Source organism: Equus caballus, chromosome 8, assembly GCF_041296265.1.
Source record: "Equus caballus isolate H_3958 breed thoroughbred chromosome 8, TB-T2T, whole genome shotgun sequence".
In the NCBI taxonomy this organism is placed as follows: Eukaryota; Metazoa; Chordata; class Mammalia; order Perissodactyla; family Equidae; genus Equus; species Equus caballus.
The window spans coordinates 62,978,619-63,004,214 of record NC_091691.1 but is presented as its reverse complement, the minus strand read 5'-3'; the positions used below and the strand labels follow the sequence as shown (position 1 = coordinate 63,004,214).

General features: G+C 35.0%; 1 protein-coding gene across 14 annotated transcripts in view; it reads left to right on the top strand.

Annotated features, from left to right (window-relative positions):
* Positions 1-25,596, top strand: part of NOL4 (nucleolar protein 4) — a 364,258-nt gene that overhangs the window by 184,199 nt on the left and 154,463 nt on the right. For all 14 annotated transcript variants that reach the window (XM_023647625.2, XM_023647624.2, XM_070275624.1 and 11 more), the window contains one exon: positions 3,019-3,302. In XM_023647625.2, coding sequence (XP_023503393.2) covers positions 3,019-3,302 — 284 coding nt within the window. The remainder of the gene's footprint in view (positions 1-3,018; positions 3,303-25,596) is intronic.

Sequence of the window (25,596 nt, the reverse complement as noted above, 5' to 3'; positions counted from 1 at the left end):
TTAGAGTTATTCATTCTTTTAACATATTCATAAAATTTTCTTACATGAAATGTTTAGTATTTTTTTAAAAACATGATTCTAGTACACAAATGTTAAATCACATTTTTCTTCATGAATTAAATATTTGGACTTGAATATGTCCATTATGCTTTTCTTTGGACTGTCGTGGAAAGAAATAACTTAAATGATCAGAAATGACCTTTCATACTTTAGCATAAGGATTTGACTTAGAATAAAATACCAGGCACCATTTTCCAAATTACTTATATAAATCATTCCCCTAATTCTGTATTTCAAAAGCCCTACATATTTCATTGTTGAAAGAGTGTTTTGATTTCTCAATAGCTATGGAAAGTACTATGTTGTATTATTTATGGCCTGTTTGCTAAATTCTCTTATGGATTTTTTCTCTTCACTTGAAGTCTTTTCTTGAACAGGTGTGTAAAAAGACTAATTTAATAGTAGAATCTTACCATTTGAACACATTTTACCTTGTTCACAAAATAGTTTTAGAAATCTGTATAAAAATATCATTTTACTGAAAATTAAACTAATGGCTTTGTTTTCATTTTTTACTGGAGCGAGAGATCTGAGCATTTCCCTGGGCTCTTGTCTATCCCACTCTGAGTGTTTCCTGTTCTTTTCTTATGATTTTTCTATTCTCTTTTTCTGCACTGCCACTGCTTTCGTTCGGGCTTTCAACAGTGCTAACTCGGATGACTTCTAGATCTCTTAACTGGTCTCCCTAATTTCGATTTTGCCACCTGCATTTCATTCTTCTCATCAGAGTCAGATTTATCTCTTTAAAAGATGGTTTTGTTCACTTTCCTTCCCATTAATAATTTAAAATTGATCCTATTTCCTGTCAAGGTAAAAATCCCAGCTCTTTGATACACAAAACACTTCCCAATGCATTCTCTTCCTCCCTTTCTAGATTTTCTTATTCATTCTCTCTTTTGCTCTCGCCGCTCTAATCTTACTTCTCCTGTGCCCTGAGTATCCTTTCCTCTGTGACTTTGTACCAGCTCATCTCCAGGTGGGGAACGATCTCCCCCAACTTCTTCACGTGGTTAAAGCTTACTAGTCTTTTAAAATTCAGCTTACATGCCACATTTTTTAGGAAACCTTCTTCGATGTCTATATCTCTTGTTTTGGATCATAACCTTTTTTGCTCTACATTGTAGTTGCATGTTTATTTTTCTGTCTCTTAATTATCTGTGAACTCATTAAAGGCAGAATCTCTATAGGCCAAACATTTAACCCCTTTTGGCCAAGAATAGGCCCTCAATAAACATCTGTTGAATAAATGAATGAATGGGTGAGTTATAGTACTTCTTCAGAATTTAAACATTATTTCCATAAATGTAATTGATTAGAAGGCATTAAATATTTCATTGCACCCTATGAAAAGAAAATAGACTTGAGAATATTCAGAATTCACAAAAAATCACAAATACTGAATATTATTATTCTAGCTGATTCATATTTGTGTGGTTTCATCAATAGCCCTCCATTAAGGAAACAATTTAATACCTTTGTCCATAATTATCCTGTAAAATTAATGTCAAATCCTTTTCATATATGTAAAGAGGAAATTAAGAGAAATAGACTTTTATTGTTTTATAGTAAACTTTGTTTCTTGCTCTCAGTAAATTGTCATTAATATCCTTTTGTCTAAATAAACATGTATTTTAAAGCCAGAAAATTTTGCTTAACTCTGCTTCTTCTTCTTCCCTGTTTTATTTCTTTTTTTCTATAGTCATGTCATTTTTGTTATTAGAAAAATTATATATTTTTTAAATTATATATCATAAATTGTATATTTTATAGAATATACAATATTTTATAATATAAATTATGCATTTTATCATGTATTATAAGTTACATATAGTAGATAATAAAGAATGTTAAAAAATCCAGTGCCACACAGTTTAGAAGAAACGAATATTCACACTTTAGACTACATCTTTTCAGTTTTTTTTTTTTCTAGGAATTGGCCCTGAGCTAACATCTGTTGCCAATCTTCCTCTTTTTGTTTCTCCCCAAAGTCCCAGTACATAGTTGTATATCCTAGTTGTAAATCCTTCTAGTTCTTCTATGTGGGATGCCACCACAGCCTGGCTTCATGAGCAGTGTAGAGGTCCATGCCCAGGATCTGAACTGGTGAACCCGAGACCACCAAAGCAGAGTGTGTCAACTTAACCATTTGGCCATGGGGCCAGCTCCTCTTTTCAGCCTTTTCCCTCTGTGTTTATGCATTTTCTTTTTACAAAACTGTGGTCATATTGACCCCACCCTTTTGTAGCTAGCTTTTTCCACTTAATATTTTGTGACACATTTCCCTATATCTTTGAAATGAAGTATTGAATAACTTCATAATATTCTAAACATTCCAACATATATTAAGCCAATCTTCTATTTTTAGTAATTTATGGCATTTCTAAATTTTTGCTATTATAGACAACACTGGCATAAATGTCTTTTTACCTACACAGAGATGGACACAATGATTCAGCTCCTTAGGCTTAAAAGTCCCAGGAGTGTAATGATTAGAGCAAAGCTTATGAGAACTTTTAATGTTTTAGATGCCTATTAAACACTCATAAAACTTGTACCAATGTATACCCCGCTAACAGGGTAGCTGATGCTTTTATCAGAGAATTTTCACCAACTCTGGATATTTTCACTGGAAAAACAAAAACTATTTGCAAAATAATGGACAATTACCTTATTCTCTTTGTTTAAGTTTACTTTTCTTTGATATGGTGTTTGGGATTGAACTGTTTCTCTATTTTATCTTTTTCTTATTTTATTTTACTTCTTGTGTCTAAATGTGCTTACTAGATTAAAAATAACAATGGCTGCTTCACAAGTTTATTGCTAAGGGTAAATTATACATTAAATGTCACATTGGTTAGCACAATGCCAAGCACATAATAAGAGCTCAATAAGTGCTAGTTGAAGTAGAAACTGAATAGTATATTAGTAAATCAAAATATAAATTTTTCTTTCTGACAGATGATTCCGCTGCAGAGAGCTTTAATGGCAATGAGACTCTGGGGCACAGTTCACTTGCTTCAGGGGGAACACACAGCAGGGAGATGGGGGACTCCAATGGTGATGGCAAAACTGAGCTGGAGCAGGACGAGCAGCCACTGAACCTGAGTGACAGTCCCCTCTCAGCACAGCTAACTTCGGAATACAGAATAGATGACCACAGCAGTAATGCAAAAATCAAATATAAGAATCTTCTAATTTCGGACCTCAAGATGGAACGAGAGGCGAGAGAAAATGGAAGCAAGGTAAGGTCACATCACAGTTTTCAGAGAATATTTAAGTTGATCATGAAAGTCACAAAGAAATACATATTCATAGGAGAGATGAATGTTATCGTCACTAAAAATATTTTAAACAAATCCCAATAATACATTACCAAGAAACATAACCACAGATATTGTGTGTCCATATAATATAAACAGAATAAATTTCAGGAATAACAGTGAGCAAAATGGGTCATGTCTCAGGAGAAGCTGTCTGTGTCGTTTTCTCCATGGAATTACTTGATTTAGTGTTTCTCTTTTATGTAATCTTCTTATGGATCTGTGTCTGGGAGTTTGTTGAGCTCAGATGTGAAAGTTTAGCTCTCAGAACACAATTTTGGACTATGTAAAGATCACTATCTAGTTTCTCCTAGATTGGATAGGTGTATGTAGCAATAAAATTTCAATTAAATTCTCGAGTTTGCTTTAGAGACCTGGGGACTTCGGTCAGTAATTTACTCCACATACGTAGGAGAAACATGTGAGTGTTCTAGATGAAACGTATAGATTAAATAACTACTTGAACCAGTAATTTATCATAAACTGTATGATACAAAAGACAGAAATGCTTTGCAGACATATTATCTAAGTTTCTAAATTCTTTATGTTAGACTAAATCATAATCCTCCCCATTCCCAATTGATTTATTTTTAAAAATAAACCTTACATTTCTACCAGTTTGAAATACCTCATGCTGGTGACTTTCTGCTATAATTTTTGAAGGTATCCTTTTGAACATATGAGGATTTTTATGGAATATGCATTTTGACTCCCTCCCCTGCCCTACTTCTAAGTTATGGTTGTAGAACTGGTCTTTTGATATAGATCCTGAAAGCAAAATGTCTTAATCTGTATTAATTTCTGAGGCACTATGCTCCCTAAATTGGCTCTATTTAAATCCTCTTGCTTGCCTGAGGGTGTGTTGTTTTATCCTCTTTTAAGCAAGTCACTAGACATTATCAGACACTTAAGCACTTCTGCCTGAGGGAGGCTGCTACAACTTTTGCTGTAGTAAGTGCGCAAATATTCTCTTCATTGGTTTAAAGCCAAATCATACAAACACAAATGATTTTATATTCACTAACATGATCTGAATCACTGTGTTACATTTCATGGAACAAAATAACCCTTAAGTTTTCCTGCCATCCACATAATCCCGTCTTTATAAAACCTAATCATGAAATGTCCTTTATATGCCATGTATCTGTTGAATATTTTTCTAAAATTATCCAGTGGTTTGCTCTTTTCTTTATCCCTTTGTTCAATATTACTATAGGAACTATGCTCATTAAAACGCCTTCTTGCTTACATTAAACCGAATGAAGTTACTTTTCTACCTCAATTAAAATGGAGATATAAAAAGCACAGATTTTTGAGCTGCCTGTGATGATTAAGATGAGAAATGGACCCGGGGATAAGGAGATACCCCTGAGGACCTGAAAGTTTAGTGGTTTAGTAATGGAAGAACAGCTCCCACAGCCAACAGAGAACTAACCAGAGAGGCAGAAAAAAAGTCAGAAGTGTATAGTGTATGCAAGCTAAATCAAGTCCACCTTTCAAGAAGGCGAGAATGGTTAGCTCTGATGGACAATGCTGAGATATCAAATAAGATGGAGATAGGAAATAATTAAGTTTGTGAGAACAGTTTTGCTAGCACGTTGAGAGTGGAATCCAGAGGGACTCTATTCATTCCTTCAAAAGGACATATTAAATACCTGTTTCACTTGCACCAATAGAGTAGACAGCAGAGACAACTCAAAGAGAGAAGAGTCCTTATTCATGACTTGATAAATAGTTTTGGTAAAGAGGGAACATATACATAGAAAAGTTTCTTAGTGAAAGTATAGGCAAGTATCTATTCCTGGGTTAAAACACTGAGAGTTCAAAGTAAGAAAATACTATTTCTATTGAAATAATAAAGAGGGCTTCCTAGAGGAAGTGAGTCTTGAACTTTGAAGGAAATGTAAGATTACCATTTTTTCAAAAGAAAGTCTCCTTTTAGACATTGTGAAGGACTTGGAATGCAGACGGGGAAGATGAGTTGGTCTCATAGGGTAGGGAACCATTGTCTATTTGGAGCTAGTTATGACTTCATAACATAGTGTTTGAGGAAGAACCTGCTATCATTATGCAAGATACACTGCTACCAATTAATTTATTCACCAAATGTTTACTGAGAGATTCCTACAGGCAAGGCACTGTTGTAGGAAGCAAAAATATGGAAATGAGCAAAGCAGGGTCCCTGCCCCTTAAAAGCTTATAGTTAAACAGGAAAGAGAGGTGAATTTGTGATTCCATGAGTAATATGATGGGCTTATGGCAGGGTGAGATGAGAGAACAGGGGTGGGACACCTATGGGACTCTGCTGATTCTTAAGGAAGACTTTATAGTGAGACTGATGCCAGCACTGTATGTGAAGGGCAAGTAGAACTTATTCAGATGAGGAGGATTATTTATGGTAGAGCACATTTTGAGGCATAGAGCCATGAAAGAGCATACTTGGCACGGAGATTTGCAAGGAGCTTCACATGGCCACAGCAGAGAATACATGTGGAGGAATGGAGTGTAAAGAGGTTCCGTCCATAAAAGCTTTGCAGGCCATTTTAAGGACTTTGGATCCCATAGAACTTAGCCGGATAAGGTTGTTGTGGGCATGGAATTTTAGAAACATTATTCTGGCAGCATTGTGGTGGATGAACAGGATAGGGACTAGGAAAGAAAGAAAACTGGTTAGAGAGTTATTGTTGCAATCTAGGAAGAAAATAATACATAAATATAGTTAAAAAATAATGAATGTGTTACTTTTGTTCTTTTGACTGTGTATTTGTGGGACCACCATATATAGTTCCATAGGTTGTATGTTGCCAAACTTCTAGGAATGTCTTTCACATAGGCTGCAATATGAATAGCCTCTTTCGCACTATACATCCCACTGGGATATAAATTCTATGAGTGTAAGAATGATGTCTACCTTACCTACTGCTGTATGTCCAGGACCTGGCTTAATATCTGGTTCATAGTAGTTTCTCAAATATTTTCAAGAAATAAAGTTTTATCAAATGTGAAAAGCGAAGTGGAGAAGAACATTCTAGAATGACTCTAGGATTTTTGTCTTGGCTGCCTGAGTGGATGGTGATTCCATTTACCAAGATTCAGAATGAGAAACGTTTGAAGAAGCAGGCTTTGACATGTCAAGTTTATGGTGCCTATGCAATATTCATTGGATATGTTTAATAGGCATTGGGGGCATATATGTCAGCTGAAAAGAAACATCCAGGTTGGAGAGTTAGACATTTGAAAGATTTCAGAGAAAATGTGCTATTTAAGCTGTTGTGGTTGTTAAGATCACCTCAGAACCTGGACTGAGGAGAGAAGAAAGTCAAAATATATCATCCTCAGAATACTGGCCAATCAGGAACAAGAGGCATAAAAGGAGTTTGTGGAGGAAAAAGAACAGAAGGAGAAAATGACGGCAACAGATGAGGAAGGGAGATATTTTAAAAGCCAAAGTGTAGGGCATTTCAAAATTGATAGAAGTGGTTAAGTGGAGTGATCCTTCAATGAAGTGACATAGGTTTAAACTTGAAGGATGGTTAGGAGAGGTCCTACTAAGCATTGGGTTCAAAACGCACAGCAGAAGAAGAATTAGCAGAGTTAGTGGGGCATTGGACGGGAGACATTTGCAGAGGCTGGGTCGGACTGCGGAATTGTTTTAATTGTGAGGGAGACTGTGTCTGGAATTTTGATTCAGGGATTCTTCTTGCAATCTGAATCCACATGCTCAGCGCTCTAGGGTTCTTGGCTTTGGATCTATACTTGCTTTACCCCAAGGCTATCAGCCGAACTTCATATTAAAGGTTTAACACTCATCTGTTCAATGTCTACCTTTTGTAATCCTCAGAAATGTTCCATCACTTCTGTGCAAATTTATAAAATGACACTCCTAACCAATTTCTTCTTCCAGTATTTTTGAGGCTAGCCTCTGTTCTACCTTGGAGGAATATAAAAGCTTAATTATATAGTATCTTTGAGAAGCTTAGATTCCTGTGTGTTTAACATTGACCTATTTCACATTTATTATGAATAATATCAAACAAAAATGATGATAAGGCATTTTAAAAACTGAACAGTGAATAGAAATGCTTAAAAGAATAGCTGAGCTGGACTACGCCCTTTACTAATTGCTTATTATTATGCAAATTCACTCACTAGATTAGCAGGGAATCATATTAACCAAGCTAAAGAATAAATATATTGCATTGAAAGAGTTTAGGTGCTATTTATTTTCTACTTCCACATAGTCATATTTTTAGAGGACAACTAGTAACATTACTTTCAGAAGAAAAGTAGAAGTATTGACTAAGAGCTTGGAAAAATTCTCATGAAAAAACTCATGAAGAAGTGTTAAGGGAATAGTTATATATTTTTTAAAAAGCCGAGGAGACATAAATCGGGGCATGAATATGTTTAAAATTATTTATAAGTGAGAATAAAAGTAAAACTAGAACTCTAATGGAAGGAAATACATAAAAATACTGTATCATTAATTTTTTTCTTTTTGGTTTTCTCTTTTTCTTTTGGTATTTATGTGACCCAGCTGCATTTTACTTAATATGGTAAAATATTCTGAATCAATCTCCCAAAAGAATAATGTTTCAAGTAATAACTGTGGTGGGAGAGTGATTATTGTTTGAGGGTTAATTTGTCACTGTGGTTACTGCATATTTGGTTTTTGGCTTGATTCCCAAGACCTTTGAATCTTCACTTTGTTTAAATAATATTTTTTTCCCTAATGTGGCCCATGTGACATTTTTTTTCAATTAATCTTTCCTTTAAATTTTTACCGAAATGGATATTACCATTCAGATTAAAGTTTATAAAATATTTATCACAATTATCATTAATAATTGCTATCTAATTTTTCTTAGATGATGAATAGAAGTAGCACAGTTTTCAAAATATCTCTTTGAAATATTTAGGTGTAAAGAGATTGGCTTTTAAAACATAAAGAGCAATGGATTCATTTTGGGACAATATTATCTTGGTCTTTGTTATGTGAATATTCCAGCTCATTATTGTTTTAATTAGATGATTTTCAATGTCTAGCTTCTTGGTGTTATATTGAGATTTAGCCCAGATCCTGTTCAGGGTAGAAACAATACTATATATTTAACAAATGTATCTAATGTATGCTAGGCACTGTCCTGGCTGCTAGGAGAAAGAAAAAAATAAAGGTCTCTGTCGTTAAAAACTCGCATTTTGGCTGGAAAGATAGACATATAAGTAAATAAGTGTATTATAATATGGAAATTAATTTGTATGTGGGACTGCCTTCTAAGCCTGCTAACCAGGCCTTGGGAAGTTCCCAATTAATGGTTGAGTAAGAGAAAGAGACATGGCAAAAGGGAGTAGGGAATTCTTAATGAACAGAATAATAAGGTAAGGACTAGAAATGTTGAGACTGGATGTGGTGAGAGATAAGTCTAGAGAGGTACTTCAGGGTGTCAGATTAGGGTAGCCATTGAAACCAGAGATTTTAAAGCTGGAACTTTATAGTTGACAGGGAATCACTTTAGGATGTGAGATAGGAAAATAGCACGGTTCAATTGTGTTTTGGGGTAGGTCATTGTGGCATCTTTGTCACAAGATGGCCGTAAGTGGCATAAAAAGGGAGAGGGCTGCTAACAGAGGATGAGGTCGTGCCTTAGTGAGGTGGTAGTAGGGATGCAAAGGAGAGCATAGATTTAAGAAATATTTAGAATGTTAAATGACAGAATTGAGAGTTTGATTAGATAAGTGACGGAGGGTGTGAAAGAAGCTAATGCCACAGGATAAAGGATATACCATTTCTGATATTGGGATGTCATGTCAACTGAAATAATGATGAACACCTATGTGCGGTTTTCATATTCATAACTCAAACCAACTCAAAGTGATAAGGAGAGCAGATGTGATTATCAGCCTTGTTTAAACACAAGGACATAAAATCTAGTAGATGTTAAGCTATTTAATTGATGTGAATTTCACAATTAGTTAAGTGATAGGCCCTGGTATTGAACCCAGATCTCCTGACTGCAGCCTACATGCTTTCCATTACACCCACACTGGCTGATGTTGCATGAAACTAGTCATCTCTATGGACTACATGGTGACCATGACAGGCAAGCTATCCAGAGAGGCAGAGATCTAATACAATTAGTGTGTAGGTCCTTGATAAATGGCAAATACTTGCAGTGGCATTTCTTATACAAATATTTGTTTTACTCTTCTATGTGAATTATTTTACAAAATGAAAATAATATACTAGATGCCTCTATTGGAAAACCAAGCGTGTATGCAAAATATCCATTTATTGCTTTAGTTCATAAATGTAAACAAAGGAATAGTTGAGTTAGAGTGAGTCTTTAAAAAGCTCCGGGGTAAATTTTAAACTTACATTTTATTAACTGCCAATTTTAAACAGCATCTTCATGTGATATATACATATTCATTTATATATGTATTATATATAGATAGTGTGTGCATATATAAAACATACACATATAAATAATAGTGTATTTTACACTTACAAGTTACATAGACTTCAGCTCTGTTCATTATTGGACATACTTTTCCTTCTGTCCTTAATTTTTTTAATCGAAAGATATGCAAGAAGGCTATAGTATAATATGATTTTTTTGTAGTGTCTACCATATTTGAAATCTAAATTTAAATATGTGTAATGTTTTTATGAAAAAATACCTGTCTTGCTCAGGGATGGTAAAATTAACTACAGTATAGATTACAGTCGGTCTTCTGTATCCGCATGTTCAGCATCTGCAGATTCAACCAACCGTAGATGGAAAGGCCTTTGATGGTTGTGTCTGTACTGAACAAGCACAAACTTTTCTTTCTTGTCATTATTGCCTAAACAACACGGTATAATAACTATTCACATAATATTTACATTGTGTTAGGTATTATAAGGAATCCAGAGATGATTTATAGTATGCAGGAGGGTATGTGTAGATTATATGCAAATACTATCCCATTTTATATACGGAACTTGAGCATCTATGGCTTTGGGTATCAGTGGGGTGTACTGGAACCAGTCCCCTGTGAACACTGGAGGACAACTGTAATATAATTTTAAAAATCAGGAACCGCTTCATTTTACAGATGAAAAAATTGAGACCCATCTAAGTGACTCCTAACCCCAAACTCAGTGGTTTTCTTGAATCATTATGCTGTCATGGTTACCATTACATATGCTTATATTCTTTGTATGTCATTCAGGAAGAGGGAGGGTGAAGCCATCATTTATGAGTGCCTACTGCGCATGTTTCAGTTTATGTTAGTTCATTTCGCATTTGAGATCTCAGGAGATTGGAAAAGGCGAGGGGCTTCTATAATTTATACCCTGAAATGTACAAAGTGAAATTGATTTTAATTCTCCATATGCAGCAAAACATACATTTTGAGTTCTTTTTTAAACATGTAAGAGTTCAGTTGGGTCAATACAGAATCTCAACTGGTCCTCCAGCCATCGATACCATCCATTCATAAGTAATCTAGTTAGAGTTATAGGTTATAACATTGACCAAAATAGAAAACAAGGAAAATTGACCAATGATCTTGTCTTTATTTGATGGTTCATAAATAGCTCAAAAAGAAATAAGAGTTTTATTTTGTATGATTTTTGCCTTCCATGTTTTTTGGGCTTTTTCATGGGTTTTGTTTTGTTTTGTTTGTGTATGTATGTTTGTTGTGTTTTTTTGTCTGTTTTACATTTGTGTTCTATCATTTGGAATAAGATCAAAAGGTTAAAAATGTCATTCAGTCTATAAGTGTCTTGAGAATAATAGGGGAACTCTAAGAGAAAGAATTACAATTGAAATACCCAGAAGTGATTGTACATGTCTCAAAATAATTGGTATTACCAGAACTCATTCAAATGCTCTGCTATTGACCCAAATTTGGGGAAAGAATAAAAAAAGAAAAATTAATACCAGAGACAGAAACCTACACTTTCTAATTTGTCTCAACATAATAGTTTATCTTATTTTCATTAATATTAAATATTTGATGAGTCTTAAAGTATACCCCTAAAAGAAGCAATTATCTGTAGTCTTGTTATTAATATATTATGTGTGTATGTGTGTGTGTGTGTGTGTATGAGATCTTGAGATGGAGATCTTGGGGTTAGCTGAGATCAAGAGTATAACTTGGATCACAGAGTCAAAAAAAGAAAAAAAGAATCGTCATAAAGTTAGTCCCAGGAATAATAAGGAAAGGTAACATTTATTGAGTTCTTACCATGTGCCAGGCACTATTCTAAGAACTAACTCATATAATCCTCATAATAATCCAAGGGAATTAAGCTCTGTTATTATTGCCATTTTTACAGATGGAAAACTAAGACCCAAAGACATTACAAATAGGGCTACACTAAGAATTTCTAGAATTTGGATTTAAACCCCAAATCATTTGGCCCACATTTCAACCATGACAATAAGGTGAGGTCATGAGGTAGGACCTGAAAAAGAGCAGCAGCAAATTTGACTTGATGCTGAGACTTCTAATGCTATTTTATGGCCCATAGTTAGTCCCTGGTCAGGAAGCCACACTTACGAGCTCTGTGACTTTGAGCAAGTCTTTACCTTTTTTTTTTTTAAAGATTTTATTTTTTCCTTTTTCTCCCCAAAGCCCCCCAGTACATAGTTGTATATTTCTCGTTGTGGGTTCTTCTAGTTGTGGTATGTGGGACGCTGCCTCAGCGTGGTCTGATGAGCAGTGCCATGTCCGCGCCCAGGATTCGAACCAATGAAACACTGGGCCGCCTGCAGCGGAGCGCGCGAACTTAACCACTCGGCCACGGGGCCAGCCCCAAGCCTTTACCTTTAAAGCCTGAATACTTCATCAGTAAAATGGGCATAGTAATACTTAACTATAGGCAATTGTGAAGATTAAATAGGATTGTGTGCATTTTTCATGTAAGTGTACAATAAATAGAATTGCTGTGTTAGTTGTTCTTGGCTCCAGAATTTGGGTTGGGATTTAGTGAATCTTACAGAAATGTTCTCAATTCATAAATATTTATTTGAGAAGTAGAATATCCATTTTTAATAGCCTACAAGTTGAGATTGGCAATTTGGAAAAGCATATTAATTTATTTCAACTAGTAAATACTGCTTTCCTTTGCTCCCTTTGTCCTTTCTTCCTTCCTTATTTCCTTTCAGTTACACCTATTTCCAGGAATCTGGAATATATAATACATTCCCATAGGCATTTTATAGGCATTTATTCTAAGACCTATTTCTGTGAATATATAACATGTACTCAGAGAAATAGATCCTAGGATACCTTGCAGTTTCAGTTTGTTAAAATCTTTCCTGACGCTGTTGGAATCTGTCCAATTCAAATGTTATTTCCTTCATAATACCTATCTTGATCACCTCGACCAGGAAAAAAAAAAGATCTCTTCTTTTCTGAACTTCTGGAGGGAAAGATCTATGAGGAATGAGGACAAAGTGGTGGGGTGGTGGATTTTAGGAGTAAGCGATTGTATCACACACTAAAGTGATTTACATGCATGAGCCTTACTCCCTACAAAATGTTTGTTGAAGGAAAAAGATGATGTGATATGGGTATATGTTGTATTGATCTTATCCTACCTATTTCTCATACCAGCAATTTCCTCACATTGCCACCTGGCTTCCCCAAACTCACCACTATACAGAAGACTCTGACCTTAATCGGGAATATGAGTATATCCTATTCCAGGCAATATATAGACAGTCTTATCTCTCCAAGCCAGAGATTCTCCTTTGACTATTTCACCATAAATAGTGACTCAATTGGATATGACACCAAAAAGGCGAACAACAAAAGCAAAAATCAACAAATGAGACTACATCAAAATTAAAAGCTTCTGCACAGCAAAATAAACAATCAAAATGAAAAGCCAACCTATAGAATGGGAGAAAACTTTTGCAAACTATGTTTTGGATAAATGGTTAATATCCAAATTATATTTAAAAACTTGTACAACTCAACAACAAAAAAACGATCTGATTAAAGCATGGGCAGAGGAACTAAACAGACATTTTCCCAAAGAAATCACCCAAATGACCAACAGATACATGAAAAGATGCTCAACATCACTAATAATCAGGGAAATGCAAATCAAAACCACAGTGAGGTATCACTTCACAACTGTTAGAAGGGCTATCATCAAGAAGACAAAAGATAACAATTGTCAGTGAGAATGCAGAGAGAATGGAACACTTGTACCCTGTTGGTGGAAATGTAAATTGGTCCAGCTACTATGGAAAATGATGTAGGGGTTCCTCAAAAAATTAAAAATAGACCTACCAAATGATCCATCAATTCTACTTATATACCTTAATTAAATGAAAACAGGATATTGAAGAGATATATGCACTCCCATGTTTATTGCAGCATTATTCATAACAGCAAAGATATGGAAACAACCTAAGTGCCCATCAATGGATGAATGGATAAATAGGATGTGATATATTAATTATAATATATATCATTCAGCCATGAGAATGAAGGACATCTTGCCGTTTGCAATGACATGAATGGACCTTGAGGACATTATAGTAAGTGAGATAAGTGAGACAGAGAACACTAAGACTGTGTGATCTCACTTATATGTGGAATCTAAAAAAACCAAACTTATAAAAACAGAAAGTAAAATGGTAGTTAACATGGAATGGGGTGGGGAGGTAGGACAGATGTCGTTCAAGGGTACAAACTTGCAACAAGTAGTAAAGAAGTCCTGGAGATCTAATGCATAGTACAGTGAATATAGACAACAATATTGTATTTTAATTATCAGACTTGTTAAGAGACTAGATCTTAATTATGCAGCCACTAAAAAGAAATGATAATTATGTAATGTGATAGAGATGCTAAATGGCAATCATGTTTTATATAAATGTATCAAATTTACATTTTGTACACTTTGAATTTATACAATGTTATTTGTCAAATATATTTCAATTAAAAGCAAATATCAGTGACTCAAATGAAGTAAATTTCCAATATGGTGACTGAGGAGGATAGCATCATAGATGACTGCTAAAGGAGATATTTGGGGGTTGATGAACTTTTGTGTTGTAATTCTCAAATGTGCAAACTTAATATAAAGAATAGTGGGGGTTTTTTTGAGGAAGATTAGCCCTGAGCTAACATCTGCTGCAAATCCTTCTCTTTTTGCTGAGGAAGATTGGCCCTGAGCTAACATACATGCCCATCTTCCTCTATTTTATATGTGGGACGTCTGCCACAGCATGGCTTGATAAGCGGTGCATAGGTCCACACCTGGGATCTGAACTGGTCAAGCCAGGGCCACCAAAGCGAAACATGTGAACTTAACTGCGGCGCCGCCAGGCCAGCCCCAAGAATAGTGTTTTATTGGTTTCACTTTGGTGTTTAAGACAAATTTTTTAGAGAAGTTTTAGGTTCACAGTAAAAGTAAGAAGAAGTTACATAGTTGTCCAAAGTCGGTCCATAGTTTACCTCAGGGTTCACTCTTGGTGTGCATTCTGTGGGTTTGTACAACTATATCCATCATTGTGGTGCCATACAGAGTGTTTTCACTGTCATTAAAAATCTTCTTTGCTCCTCCAGTTGATCCCTCCCCCCATAAGACAGATTTTTTAAAACCAAAATTAACCTGTAATATTTATCTCTACATTTTCATTAACTAAGATATTATTCCTGCTGTTAGCCTTCTCATCAGAGATGCCCCTATAATGCTGAAACAATTTAATGAAGCTAGTATTATTTGGAGAAATTGTCTTTGAGTCAGAATGTCCACGTCATCAAATATTCCTCATTTCCTAGATAGGCAGGGTGCCCTACCAGGGACTGCAGGGGCTATAAAGTTACTTCTGAAGGAGATACCACATAAACAAAAATAAAAGGTAAAAATATATGAATCTCAATCCTTACATGCAAAAGTGTTCTGTGACACAAAGTAGGGAATTGAAGGTTTCGTGGAGGAAAGAACGTTTGTATGAACCCAAAGAATAAGGATAGTTATGATTAGAGAAGTTTGAGGAGGTGAAAAGAAAGAGGAGAATAAAGTCACAAAAGCACAAAGGCACCAAAGAGATCTGGGAGCAAATAACCCTGGGTTTCGATGGACTGAGGGGTGCATAAAAGCAAGTCAGGGGCATAGTCTCCAGGGCCAGTCTTATGCGCTACTTGGTTTGTGTCCCTGAGCGTGGGGAATCAGGGAAGGGTATGAACAGGAGAGTGATGCAATGAGTGTGAGCCTTGGGCAAGAAGGATGGATGTCTCAGCACTACATGGAATGGATTGAGATTGCAAGAGGCAGGAGGTGGAGAGAACCTTTCTAGGGAGAAGGGCCTTTGCCAGGGCAGGAGCAGCACCAGCCTGTTTTGAGCTTATGGAATTTCAGGTGCTAGAAAGTCAGTTAGGCATGACTGGCTGGCAGGTGGAAATGTGAGGCTAACAGTGAGGAGAAAGACTAGGGAGGTAAGAAATGTTTCACATTTTATCCATCATTTAATAAATATTTATCGAGCCCCTGCTGAGGGTGAGTATTGTGTTAGCAGCTAGAAATACAGGGGTAAAGACAGAGATGGTCCCTGTTTCTCAAAGCCTAGTTGGATTAGGCTGTACATTGGAGATAAAGTGGAGATGAAATAGGAGGACCTGGTGTGGTAGGAGTGCTAGGGGAGGTATTGATTTGGATTTCGGGAGTCAGGACTTCTTTTGCAAAAGAAATAAGTTCTAAGTAGGAAACTGAAGAATAAGTAGGAGCTAGACAAGAGAGAAGCCTTGCCTTCTATGCTAAAGGACTGGTTCCAGGCAAAGGCAAGACGGAGCATGGCATTTGGAGGAACTAAAAGAACTTTAATATGGCAGGATCTTGGAGTCTGGGGGACATACTGGCAAAGGTGAGTCTGGAAAAGTAAACAGAGCCACATCTCAAAAGTCCTTGGAAATTTTGTTTATGAATTTGGACATTGTCACTATAGGAGTCACTAATCAGGGTAGTGATGTGCTAAGATTTTCAATTTTTAGAATATTTTAGACTATTGAGCCTGGAACTGGATGAACCAAGGTGAAGTCAAGATCATCTCAAACACCTTTGAAATAATCCAAGCAAAGTATTTTGGTGGCCTGGTTTCCAGCATGGGGACCTGGGTGGATGCTAGTGCAAATGACTGAAGTAGGTCTCTGTGTAGATGTCACTGTCCCCTACAAAGCTGTTTTGACACCCAGTTTTGAGATACCTGCCTCCCCTAGTCCATGCTTCCATAGCACTCTCTTGTCTTCTTCTTCTGGTACCTAAATATTATGTTTAATTTCAACCTTAGTGTCTAACACTCTTTATTATGAAACCTTACTTTTAGCCTTTTAGAGATAGTGCCTTTGTATATGCCCTTCCCTTATCCAGAGTATTCGCTGTGTCTGCTTTCCTCATCCAACTGCCTCATGCCCCCATCCCATGCCCAAACATGCACACATCTTTGACCTGGGCATCCATTAGTTACAACTCGGTTCAGGTCTATGAAGTCTTCTGTGATGTAGTGAGTGTTACTACCTTCTCTTGTCTCTTAGAACTAGTATACACTTCCAAATCATTCTCGTTAGGTTCTGAATATTTGTTTATATGTTTTTCTCCTATATCAGATGAGGGAAGAAACATGTATTATCCATCTTTGAGGTATTAGCACGTAGCACAATTTCTAGCGGGTATTTATTGAGTCACTTAGACTAGCTGGAAGATGGTAAAGGGTATGTTGTTCTTAGCTAATGTTGTAGGTATGAGAAGACAAAAAGGTGAGAGCAATGGGGTAGTTTGGGAAAGAATTTACGTCAGAGATTAAAGAATTTAGTTATCATCATTTACAGTCCTAAAGAAGTAGTGCTTGGAAATGCTAATCTTCTGGGTATATTTAGGAAGAATTCAAGTAAAGAAAAGCTGTATTGAATTGTACCCTACTGTTCTAAAAATGATTACGCTTTCTGAACCATCTACCTTATAGTCACTAGGAATAACAGTTTAAATAATTGTTATTTGTGCTGACATTCTTGACATATACAAGATATATTGTCCTAATTTATAAAATCTAGGAATATCTTTTCCTTGAAATTTAGATTATCATTTTTCTGTAATGACTGTACATTTCAGAATTTAAACTCTTTACTTTGTGTTTTAGCTATACTTTCTATGTTCAGGTTTATAGTTCCTTACTTTTAGGAAATAAATTCAGTATCAAATCACCATCTTGCTCAAAGTCATTGTTGAATTTTAAGAACTTCTTTGTTATGACAGCATTGTCACTATTCCTGAGTAGAGAAAATAGAAATTAGCATGCTATGATGTCTGCAGAGGAGTTCTAGACGCTGAGAATGATATAGATATTATCTTTCCCCCAAGAAGGAGTGCACATTGTCAAGTGCTCACACAGTCTTGAGTTTGAACCCCTTGGGATTCTTTGATTTAATTTGGAGAGCATCATCAGATCTCAAGGATGTGCTGGGGACTTTGAGATCTTGATCCAATTACGGCAACATATCTCTCCCTATTTTCTATCATCAAGACTGAGACAGGCTGACACGTTCAACAAAAATTTTGCCAAAGTCTAATGGAAAATAAAGAAATAATTATGGAAAAAAAGGACTAGTATAAAAGCTTATGTGGACTTCAATCTCTTTACTCCATAATAACTATAATGTAAATATCTGGAGGGTAAGAATAACGTTTTGTTCATAGTTGAATTCTAAGTCCCCAACACACTGTTGAGATCCAGGTAAAATATTTCTACGCTTTAAACAAATTCTGGAATTGAATCAATCTACAGTAATTACCAGAGAACTGGTTGTATTTTGTAGGCACTTTTGCCTGATTTCTTGCTCTTTCAGCAATTGGCCATCTCGAGCAGGCTGATTATAGTGGCCACATTATATTTTTGAAAGAGCATTACTTATAGAACATCAAAATAAGTACCAAATGCCTGTAATGTCTCCAAAACTATTTCTTATCTATCTAATTTATCTTTCTTTGCTGAGAGATGTTCCAAGTTGATATGACAATGGAATAATCTTTATCTTAGGAATGGAAAATAGCTTTCAGCTTTTGTTTCAGTTGCAAATACTTGGTAGAGACTGCTTGGTCTGGAGATACATTTTGCTCAGGCTCAGTAGGAAAAATGATCAATTAAAAGGTGCATCCCGAGCATGGGTTAGGAGAGTAGTGGCACTTTGCCAGTCCTGAGATAACTGTCTAATTCGAAATTATCGGCATGCCTTGCCTCTGAAATATTTTGTCTCAGCTCACACAGGTACATCAGTCTCACCCCACTCAAGATAATTATCAATATCATTTACTTATAATAATAGGTTCATAATAATACTAGTCAATAAGCATTTTATATTCACATTCAGAATTGTCTTAGACAATCCTTAGTCATTATATTATTTCATAACATATTTCTTAATGTGTCATATTCAAGATAAAGATGTAAAAACCCTTGTGATTAAATGGATATACTAAAATAAAAGAAAAATTTAGCATTTTCTCAATCTGTTTCTAAAAAAACTGGTGAGGGAGTGGGTGTACCTCTTTAAATTCTCCGTATTTAAACAAATAAAAATGATGGAGTTGGAATAGATATTCTCTACAACGCAAAAATCCACTGTACAAAATCCACTTTGCAGTTTTTAAAGGCATATTAACAAACATTTCAAGAAATCTCTAATTTTCTTCTCTCTCCATATTCTTTTATGTTCCATTCAGGAACTGTAAGTAAGTATACTATGATGAAAAATGTAAGTGAAGTGTGTGGAAGGGGAAGAAAGGATGAGGAGGAACAGAAATACTTGTTAAGGGCCAACTATATGATAGGCATAGCGCTATGCATTCTATTAAAATCGTAGAAGTTTTCTTTCTACAGCTCCCCTACAGCACATCTTCCAGCACCACTCATTCGTTCAATTGGAAGTGAGCAAATATTTATTGGACACTTATCTTATGGAGATATTGAACCTGCATGCATTTTTAGGTGTGTGTCATCAATAAAATATGAGTTATTAAGTTTGATATATTTGAAAAGTGATGTTCAAAATTATAACATCCATGTCCTAGTCTCTTTGTTTCTCACATAATATTTTTCTCCTTTCCAAGTCAATTTATTCAGGATTTTGTAATATGAAACTAACTTTTTCTCCACAAATTATGAAATAGAGGAAATAAATATAAGAAAAGCATGGACCTTTCTTCCCCTGCCCACCACTGTTATTCCTCTGTCTGTTACCCACATTTTTTTCTTCTTTTGTTAGATTTCAGATAAACAATTTAACTTTATACCCCAAGGAACTAGAAAAAGAAGAACAAGTTAAGTCCAAATTTAGCAGAAGAAATGAAATAACAAAGATCAGAGCAGAGAAAATGAAATAGAGACCAGAAAATCAATAGAAAAGATTAATAAAACTAAGAGCTTGTTTTTTGAAAAAATAAACAATATTGACAAACCTTTATGTAGTCTAACTAAAAAAAATAAACAACAGAGAAGACTCAAATGAAATAAACAGGGACTGAAAGAGGAGACATTACAACTTGTACTACAGCATTTCCCTGATACCAAATACAGATAAGGATACCATGAGAAAAGAAAACTAAAGGCAAATATCCTTGATGAATATAGATGCAAAAGTTCACAGCAAAATATTAACAAACTGAATACGACAGCATATTAAAAGGATCATACGCCATGACTAAGTGGGCTATATTCCTGAGATGAAGCTTGGTTCAACATACGCAAATCAGTAAATGTGATACACTCCTTTAACAGAATGAAAAATCAAACTCATATGATCATCTCAATAGATACAGAAAAAGCATTTGACAAAATACAATAACCTTTCATAATAAAAATGCTCAGCAAATTGGGTATAGAAGGAATGTACCTAAACATGATAAAGGCCATATATGACAATCCCACAGCTCACATCATGCTCAACAGTAGAAGGTTGAAAGCTTTTCTCCTAAGATCAGAACAAGACAAGTGTGCCTACTCTAACCACTCCTATTCAGCATAGTACTGGAATTCCTACAAGAGCAATTAGGCAAGACAAAGAAATAAGAAGGATCCAAATCAAAAAGGAAGAAGTAAAATTGTCTTTGTTTGCAGGTGATATTATCTTAGATATAGAAAATCCTAAATATTCTATCAAAAAGCTGTTAGAACTAATCAATGAATTCAGTAAATTTGCAGATACAAAATAAACACACAGAAATAGGTTGCATTTCTATACACTAACAACAAAATATCTGAAAAAGAAATAAAACAATCCCATTTACAATAGCATCAAAAACAAGATACTTAGGAATATATTTAACAATGGAGATGAAAGATTGCACACTGAAAACTATAAGACTTTGATGAAAGAAATTGAAGAAGACATGAATAAATGGAAAGATATTCTATGTTCATGGATCAGAAGAATTAATATTATTAAAATGACCATATTACTCAAAGCCATCTATAGATTCAATGCAATCCCTAACAAAATTCCAATGACATTTTTCACAGAAATAGGAAAAGCTATCTTAAAATTTGTAGGGAACCACAAAAGACTTTGAATAGCCAAAGCAACCCTGAGAAAGAAGAACAAAGCTTGAGGCACTGCTCTTCCTGATTTCAAACTATACTACAAAGCTATAGTAATCAAAACAGTATTGTTTTGACATGTATGCCACATTATAGTATTGGCATAAAAATATACGTATAGATCAATGGAACTGAATCAAGAGCCCGATAAACTCCTGCATATACAGTCAACTAATATTTGACAAGAGAGCCAAGAATACTCAATAGGGAAATGATAGTCTCCTCAAGATTATTAAAGTACTGGGAAAACTGGTTAATCTCATGCAGAAGAATGAAACTGGACCCTTATCTTACACCACTCACAAAAATTTACTCCAAATGACTAAAGACTTCAACGTAAGATAATAAACTATAAAACTCCTAGAAGAAAGCATAGAGGAAAAGCTCCTTGACATTGACCTTGGCAACAATTTTTTGGATATGACACAAAATGTACAAGCAACAAAAGCAAAAATCAATAAGTAGGACTGCATCAAACTAAAATGTTCTTCACAGCAAAAGAAACGGCAAAATGAAAAGGCAACCTATGGGATGGGAGAAAATATTTGTCAATCACGTATCTGATAGGAAGTTAATATCCAAAATATATAAGGAACTCATACAACTCAATAGCAAAAAGACTGACTAATAAGCATACAGAGGAACTGAATAGACAATTTTCCAAAGAAGATACACAAATAGTCAATGGTACATGAAAAGATGCCCACGTCACTAACCATCAGGGAAATTCAAATCAAAATCACAGTGAAATAACACCCCTCACCTGCTAGAAAAGCTATTATCAAGAGGACAAGAGATAACAAGTGTTGGTGAAGATGTGGAAAAAAGGAAACCCTTGTGTGTTGTTGATAGCAATTGGTGCAAGCGCTATAGAAATAGTATAGGGGGGTCCTCAAAAAGTTAAGAATAGAACTATTGTATGATCCAGAAATTTCCCTTCTGGGTGTATATCCAAAGGAAATGAAATCAGGATCTTGAAGAGATATCTGCACTACCAGGTTCACTGTAGCCTTATTCAAGCAAAGATATGGAAACAACCTAAGTGTACATCTACAGATGAATGGATAAGGATATGTGGCATGTATATATGCACAATATATGTATGTGTATATATATATAATTCAGCCATGAGAAAGAAGGAAATTCTGTTACTTGCAACAAATACTGTATGATATCACTTATATAAGGAATCTAAAAAGCCAAACTCATAGAAATAGAGAGTAGAATAGTGGTTACCAGGGGCTTGGGTTGAGGGAAATGGGGAGAAGTTGGTCAAAGGGTACAAACTTTCAGTTATATGATGAATAAATTCTGGGGACCTAATATATAGCATGGTGATTATAGTTAACAATACTGTATTATATACTTGAAAATTGCCAGGTGATTAAATCTTAAATGTTCTCACCACAAAAAAGAAATGGTAATTATGTGAGATGATGGTGTTAACTAACCCTACTGTGCAACATATAAATGTATCAAATCATAACATGAACCCCTTAAATTTACACAATGTTATATGTCAATTATATATCAATATAGCAGGAAAAAAAGAGAAATTCCATACCCTTTAACTATGACTCCCTATCTCCTCATGGCCCTCAGCCCTCAGCAACCACTAAACTACTTTCTGGCTCTATAGATTTTCTTAAACAGGACATTTTATATAAATGGAATCATATAATGTGTGGTCTTTTGTGATTTGCCTTTTTCACTTAGTATAATATTTTAAAGGTTTATCCTTGTTCTAGCATGTATTAGTACTTTATTCTTTCTTATGACCAAATAATATTCTATTGTATGGATATACATTACCACATTCTGTTTATCCATTCATCAATTGATGGACATTTGGATTTTCCTTTTTTGTCTGTTATGAATAAGGCTGCTATAAATATTTGTGTACAAGTTTTTGTGTGGACATATGCTTTCATTTCTCTTGGGTGTATATTTAAGAGTGGAATTGCTGGTTCATTTGATAACTCTATGATTAATCATTTGAGGTACTGCCAGACTATTTTATAAAGTGTGTACCATTTTACTCTTCCAACAGCAGTGTATGAGGAGTTTGATTTCTCCATATTCTCACAAACACTTATTATCAGACTTTTTGATTCTAGCCATCTTAGTCGGTGTGAAATGATATCTCATTATGGTTTTGATTTGCGTTTTCCTGATGACTAATGATGTCAAGCATCTTTTCATTGGTTATTCGAGTATCTTTTTTGGAGACGTGTCCATTCAATACTTCGTCCTGTTTAAAAATTGGGTTGTCTTTTTATTGAAAAGTTCTTTGGATATTCTAGATACAAATCCCTTATCATATATATGATTTGCCAATATTTCTCCCATTCTGTAGGTGGTCTTTTCACTTTCTTGATAGTGTCCTTTGAATCATGAAAGATTTAATTTTGATGAAATCTAACTTATCTGTCTTTTTTTATTGCTCGTGCTTCACATGTCATATCTATGAATCAACTGCCAAATCCAAGGTCATGGAAATTTCCCCCTATGTTTTCCTCTGAGTTTTATAGTCTTAGCTCTTACTTCCAGTTGTCTCAGCACTGTTTATTGAAAAGCCTGTTTGGGCAGCCTTGTTGAAATGACTTTGGCACCCTTGTTGAAAATCAGTTGACAATAGACACAGGAGTTTATTTCTGGACTCTCAATTCTATTACGTTCGTCTCTGTGTCTATGCTGTGCCATTACTACATTGTCTTGATTACCATAGCTTTATAGCAAATTTTGAAACTGGGAAGAGTGAGCCCTCCTATTTTGTTCTTCTTTATCAAAATTCATTTGCCTATTTTGGATTGCTTGCAATTCTGTATAAATTCTAGAATCAGTGTGTTAATTTCTTTTAAAAAAACTCATCTGGGACTCTGATAATTGTCTTGAATTTGAAGATCAGTATGGAGAATATTGCCATTTTAACAATATTAAATCTTCTAACCCATGAACAGGGTATTTTTCTCTTTTATTTATATCTCTAATAATTTAGGGGTTTATAGAGTTCAAAGTATAAGTTTTTCACCTTTTTGTTAAATATATTCCCAAGCATATATTCTTTTTGATGCTTTTATTAATAGAATTTTAAAAATTTGTATTTGGATTGTTCATTGCAACTCTACAGAAATACTATTGATTTTTATATATGGGTCTTACATCCTGCAACCTTGCTGAACTCATTTATTAGTTCTAATAGTGTTTTAGGAGATTCCTTAAGAATTTCTACATAAGAGATCATTTCAACTGTGAATAGAGATATTTTTACTTCTTTTCTAATCTGGGTGTCATTATTTCTTTTTATTATAAAATTGCTGTAGCTAGAACCACCAGTATAATTTTGAATAGAGGTGCTAAGAGCATAAATCTTGTTTTGGTCCTGATCTTTGGTGAAAGCATCCAGTCTTTTGCCATTAGGTTAGATGTTAGCTGTGTGTTTTTGTAGATGTCTTTTCTGAGGTTGGTGAATTTCTCATCTATTCTCAGCTTGTTGAGTTTTCCTCATGAAAGAGCGTTGGAGATTTTCAGATGCTTTTTTGGGTGTCTATTGAGGTGATCACATGGCCTTTGTGTCTTATTCTATTGATATGGTTAATTGCTTTTCAGATGTTAAGCCAACTTTGTATTACTGACATAAATCCCAGTAGATCATGGTGTATAATTTTATTTACATCTTGCTAGACTTGATTTGCTAGTATTTTGTTGAGGATGCTTGCATCTATACCAATAAGAGATATCAGTTTTAGTTTTCATTTTTTGTGGTGTCTTTGCCTGGTGTTCGTATCAGGGTAATACTGACCTCATAGAAAGAGTTGGGCAGTGTTTCTCCTCTTCTATTACTTAGAAGGATTTATGAAAAATTAATATTGATTCCCCTTCAAGTGTTTGGTAGAATTCAGAAGTGAAGCCATCTGAGTATGGACTTTCTTTTATGGTAGTTTTATATTACTAATTCAATATCTTTTACATTTTATAAGTCTATTCAGATTGCTTATTCTTTTTTTTTTTTTTTTTTTTTATTTTTTTATTAATGTTATGATAGATTACAACCTTGTGAGATTTCAGTTGTACATTTTTGTTAGTCATGTTGTGGGTACACCACTTCCCCCTCCGTACCCTCCCCCCACCCCCCCTTTTCCCTGGTAACCACCAATCAGATCTCCTTCTCAATATACTAATTTCCACCTATGAGTGGAGTCATATAGAGTTCGTCTTTCTCTGACTGACTTATTTCGCTTAACATAATACCCTCGAGGTCCATCCACATTGTTGTGAATGGGCCAATTTCGTCTTTTTTTATGGCTGAGTAGTATTCCATTGTGTATATATACCACATCTTCTTTATCCAATCATTAGTTTCTGGGCATGTAGGCTGGTTCCACGTCTTGGCTATTGTAAATAATGCTGCAATGAACATAGGGGTGCAACGGACTCTTGAGATATCTGATATCAGGTTCTTAGGATAGATACCCAGTAATGGGATGGCTGGGTCATAGGGTATTTCTATTTTTAACTTTTTGAGAAATCCCCATACTGTTTTCCATAGTGGCTGTACCAGTTTGCATTCCCACCAACAGTGTATGAGGGTTCCTCTTTCTCCACAACCTCTCCAACAT